Here is a 5,000-nt window from a genome sequence, read left to right as displayed (position 1 = left end):
ATCCCAAAACACTTCTGTATCGGATTTCCTTTAAATTGAAAAGGCTCTAGTTGAAGTGACACTGGTTCTTAAGGATGTTTTCATGGTCCTAGCGAAAGGTTAACAAGATTTCTTAATTATTAACGGAATAGATACTCTTCAGAACCCGGCTAGTCATTTCTCTGACCTTCGAAATACGAGTAAGGGCTTTATCCACTGGTCTCTTAACACGGGGAAGGGCGAGTGATGATGTGCCGCCCTGGACAAGTGTTCAACCATTTTTTCACTTGCTAACTAACCGGCAGGACCTATTCAGCTTTCTTATTTGATCGGGCGCTCACCAACATGGGGAGCGTTTTTGGTTCGGAAGCTTACGAAAAGACTGTGGAACTGGCCTCTGGAGTTTCAAGTCACCATTTGTTATGAAGTCTTGCCATCCAGATCACGTACTGTTACATCTCTTTCCTGCCGTGCTTGCTGTGTTAGTTTCCTGTACCTTTGTTATATACTAAGTGTTCTAATGTGTTTTTTCTTGATTTTTTTTCAGTCTGCAACTTTGTGTGTCACGACAAATGCCTCAAGACGGTCGTGTCGCCATGCTCCAGCGTGGCCTCCACCCTCGTGAAGGTGAGTGAGTGTGTGTGTGTGTGTGTGTGTGTGTGTGTGTGTGTGTGTGTGTGTGTGTGTGTGTGTGTGTGTGTGTGTATGTGGGTGTGTGCTTTACTTTACAATGGGTTGACTTTTTTCGTTTAAAGCACTGTAGTAATTAACCTGCCTCCTCTGAACACATGCGCAAAACGAGAAAGAAAGAAAAGAAGAAATAAAACTAAAAAAAAATAAAATCTTTCCTTGTCACTGTACATCACGCAATCCACTGTTCACTGCAATACCAAAGTACCCAAGCACCCACAAAGAGCAGTGCCTCCTGACCTGGGCTTGCTGGCATGTGTGTTAGTGGGTGGTGGGTTAGGGGAGCGTGACATGTGCAGGTGAGGTACAGTCGCGGCCAGAAGTCTTGTAACCTGACACCTTCACTTCCACTATGTTTAGCGTCTTCCTTCAGCTTTATGTGCTCTGATCTCCTTGGAACCTTTCACTTCTCAGGTGTTGTAAGGTGACAGGCAGCACATCGGAGGACTTACGGTTGAGACGGAACAGTTAAATTAGTGGAAAAGAAACGCCACGTGAACAAACTTTTGGCAGTGACTGTACATCTAAATATTAGGACGGCAAGGCTGCAGACGAGGCAAAGAATGACCCACCTGTGTTTACTTGCTGTCCTTTACGAACCCGCCGCCTGAGTGACTTTGTTTGCCCGTGACGTCTTGGATATATTTATAAGGGAGGGACTGTATTGAAAAAGAGGAATTATGATGTGTTTTTTTTTTCTTGTAGTTTTTATTTTTCCCCGTGTTTTGAATCTTTTTCCTTATATATTAGCTTTTCCATATATTTTTGTAGGGGTCCCTTTAACTAGAGCCTTTGGAAAGTAGTCAGGATGCGGCGGAGAAATGTTTCATAATAAGATCTTGCAACAGTATAGGTGAGGTCGAGTATTGGAAAAAGGTTAAGGATATTGACCTAAATGTAAAAGCCTTTTGTTTTAAACCTGAATGAGTGGCCAGATGAAGGTGCTGGCTCATCTAAATCTTACCACAAAGGGAGTTGAGGTGTCTTTGTGTTATCTCAGTGCAAGGTGATGTCGAGCTTGGAAAAAAGAAAAAAAGTTAAGGATATTGGCCTACATGCAGTGCCTCGTGTTTTGGATCAGAGTATGCAGCAAGATGAAATGGTTTAAATATTATAACGAAAAGACTTGGGGTGTCTTTGCTTGATCTCAGTACAGATTGGTTGGTTCTCAAATGGAGCGGTTGATGAATGGAATGGACTCAGTAATCAGGTTGTTGTCATCTACAATTAACAGTTTTCAAAGCTTATAAAATCTGGTAAAGTCTTTGCAATTAACAATTTTCAGAACGTAATTTGTTGCTTAAGTTCATCTAATTTATTCATTCACTAGTATATTCTTCAAGAACAAAATGTCTGTCATGGACGCCTCGATATTGACTCGGCAATCGTGTTTCATTCTATTTGTGTTTCTTCATGTTTCCTCTTTGTGCTTTTCCTCTTTTCTTTAGATCAACAATATACTTCCAGTTGGTTGTTTTCCTCATACTCTCTCGTGTACCTGTTCACCACGTAACGCGTCCTGACATGTCCAAGTCTGACCTCACCTGGCTCCCCCTCTCCCCTCAGGACTCCGGTGGCTCACTGCTGGTCAGAGCCAATTCACGTTCGTCGCCGCCACTGTAATGTCTGCCGCAAGAAACTGGACGATACATTAGCCCTGAAATGTGAAGGTGAGTGAGTGTGTATGGCTTTCAATAAGGTGTGCGAGTGTGGCTGTCAAGTAAGGTGTGTGAGTGTGGCTGTCAGTAAGGTGTGTGTGTGAATGTAGCTGTCAGTAAGATGGGTGTCAATAATGTGAGTGTGCATGACAGTCTGTAAGCAAAATTTTTTAAGGTCCCAGTAAGTAACAGCTGAACACTCCAGTAACCAAGAATGAAGGGTTCCACTGGGGCAAGGGTTGAGGGTTCCAGTATGAGAGAAGTAAGTAGCAAGCATTGGAGATTTCAGTAAGCAGGGATCCAAAGTTCCAGAGAATAAGTAAATAAAAGACAGTGTGTTACAGTGAGCAAGGGTTTAATGTTCCAGTATGAAAGTATTAAGAGTTACAATCAAGAGGAATTGAAGGATCTAGTAGGCAAGTTTTTAAGGTTCCAGCAAGTAAGAGTTCAAAGCTCCAATAAAAAAAAAAATAGGTTCCAGAAAGCAAGGGTTGAGAATTTGAGTAAGTAAGAATTTAATGATCCAGTAAATTAGTAAACAAGAATTCCAGCAAGAGAGCATTGAGGATTCCAGCAAGCTAAAAGTTAAGGCATCTAGTTTCTGTAAGCAAGGATGTACGTTTCCAGTTTCAGTAAGCAAAAAATTATCTAAAGAATCCATTTGTAGTAAGGAAGGAAATAGATGCCAGTTACGGTGAGCAGAAACATACGTACACACACAGGTAGATATAGATAGGTAAGTAGACAGGTAAATAAATAGATAGAGTTTATTGACTACAGTATCCAGGTACGTATACTGCTTGCTCAAATCACATAATACACAAACACTAACTTAAACACACTATTAGATTATCCACCAACACAAATTCATAACTGTACTCTACCACCCCTCACCCCCAACACACACACAGACACACACACACACACACACACACACTAACCCTCCCCTCCGTTGTGTTGCAGTGTGCGAGTACTTTGTGCACGTGGACTGCGAGGACTTCGTGGTTCCAAACTGCAAGGACTGCGCCATCTTTATCCTGGACAAGACTCTTCCCCAAGTGGTACAACAACACCACTGGCGTGAGGGAAACTTACCTGCCAACTCAAAATGTGTGGTGAGTGACGCTGTGGGTGGTGAACGAGAGATGCTGAGGGGTGTAAACTGACCAGAATATTAACTTGGTGGTGTTGAATGGTGTAGAGTGAATAGATGGTGAATGAATGGTTGGTGATGTGGTGGTGAATGATGATGAGTGAACGAAATGGTGGTGTGGTGAGTCGTGGGGAATGGTGTCAAGGGTGGTAGTGTTTTCTAATGGTAGTGATGGTGAACCTTGAGGCGTTGGGAGTAGTGAGGGCACACGTGTTAGTGGTGATGAAGGAGGAGGAGGAGGAGGAGGAGGAGGTAGTGGTAGAGTAAAAGAAGATGTGATGGTGGAGAGTAATGGCCGTGGTGAGAGGAAAGAGTGCTAGAGGAGAGGAGGAGGAGGAGGAGGAGGAAGAGGAGGAGGAGGAAGACGAAGAAGAAGAAGAGGAGGAGGAAGAGGAGAGGAGGAGGAGGAGGAGGAGGAGGACGAGGAGGAGGAGGAGGAGGAGGAAGAGGAAGAGGAGAAGGAGGAGGAATAGTTAATAGAGCCAGATTTGGACGAGGGGAAAAAAGAAAAAAAGAAAGTGGAACAGGAGAAGGAGAAAGAGGAAGATACATGGAGAAAAAGAGAAAATGAGAAGAGAGGAGGAAAGAAGATTGAGACAAAGCACACACACACACACACACACACACACACACACACACACACACACACACACACACACACACACACACACACACACACACACACACACACACACACACACACACACACACACATTAAGGTAGCCTCGGTGTACATAGGTGAGCAGAGAGAGAGAGAGAGAGAGAGAGAGAGAGAGAGAGAGAGAGAGAGAGAGAGAGAGAGAGAGAGAGAGAGAGAGAGAGAGAGAGAGAGAGAGAGAGAGAGAGAGAGAGAGTCTTTAGAGGTGTGGCTGGCATTGGCGAGTTGGTGCAATGTGGCGGTGGTGTTGCAGGTGGACAAGAAGACATGCTGGACGGGCCGAGTGTCTGGCGGGGGCTGCGGTGCGAGTGGTGCGGCTACACGGTGCACGCCAGCTGCTCCAGCAGGGTGCCGGAGACATGCACCTTTGGACTGCTGGAACCCATCATGCTGCCCCCGAGTGCTGGTCAGTTTTACACACACACACACACACACACACACACACACACCATTAGAACACTCAACGCAGTATCAGATTCAGTAGATTAAACATAAATTTCATAGTGAGGCTTAGAGAACCTCATCTTAAACGTTGGCTTCAGTTTGGCTTTCTCTTGAACGCTTCAGAATGCAGCTTCTTCACCCACGTATCATTCAGACCCGTCCATCTCTCTGCCTCCCTCACATACTCGTACAAAAGAATTACAACTGCAAATTCGTGTGCCTCAGTCTTACCACACTCCACACTCACTTTCCTTCCTTCAAGATGAACACACTCAAACCCACACACACACAGACACACACACTCATATCCTCTTACCCCAACATATCCACACACTCACCCTCTACTGTCACCCCAACACACAAACACACTCTCTCCCCTCACCCCAACACGCACATACTCTCAGCTAGAAGTAACCTC

The 5,000-nt window shown here is 44.6% G+C and overlaps 1 protein-coding gene across 1 annotated transcript in view; it reads left to right on the top strand.

The window, feature by feature from the left end:
• The window catches only part of LOC135110441 (diacylglycerol kinase theta-like), a 59,721-nt gene that overhangs the window by 32,729 nt on the left and 21,992 nt on the right, over window positions 1–5,000 (top strand). The window contains 5 exon segments of the mRNA XM_064022790.1: window positions 527–606; window positions 2,237–2,339; window positions 3,291–3,442; window positions 4,392–4,430; window positions 4,433–4,544. Of these exon segments, the coding sequence (XP_063878860.1) occupies window positions 527–606; window positions 2,237–2,339; window positions 3,291–3,442; window positions 4,392–4,430; window positions 4,433–4,544 (486 nt within the window).

The sequence above is a fragment of the Scylla paramamosain genome, chromosome 20 (assembly GCF_035594125.1).
Source record: "Scylla paramamosain isolate STU-SP2022 chromosome 20, ASM3559412v1, whole genome shotgun sequence".
Classification (NCBI taxonomy): domain Eukaryota; kingdom Metazoa; phylum Arthropoda; class Malacostraca; order Decapoda; family Portunidae; genus Scylla; species Scylla paramamosain.
This window is presented reverse-complemented; position numbering and strand designations above follow the sequence as displayed.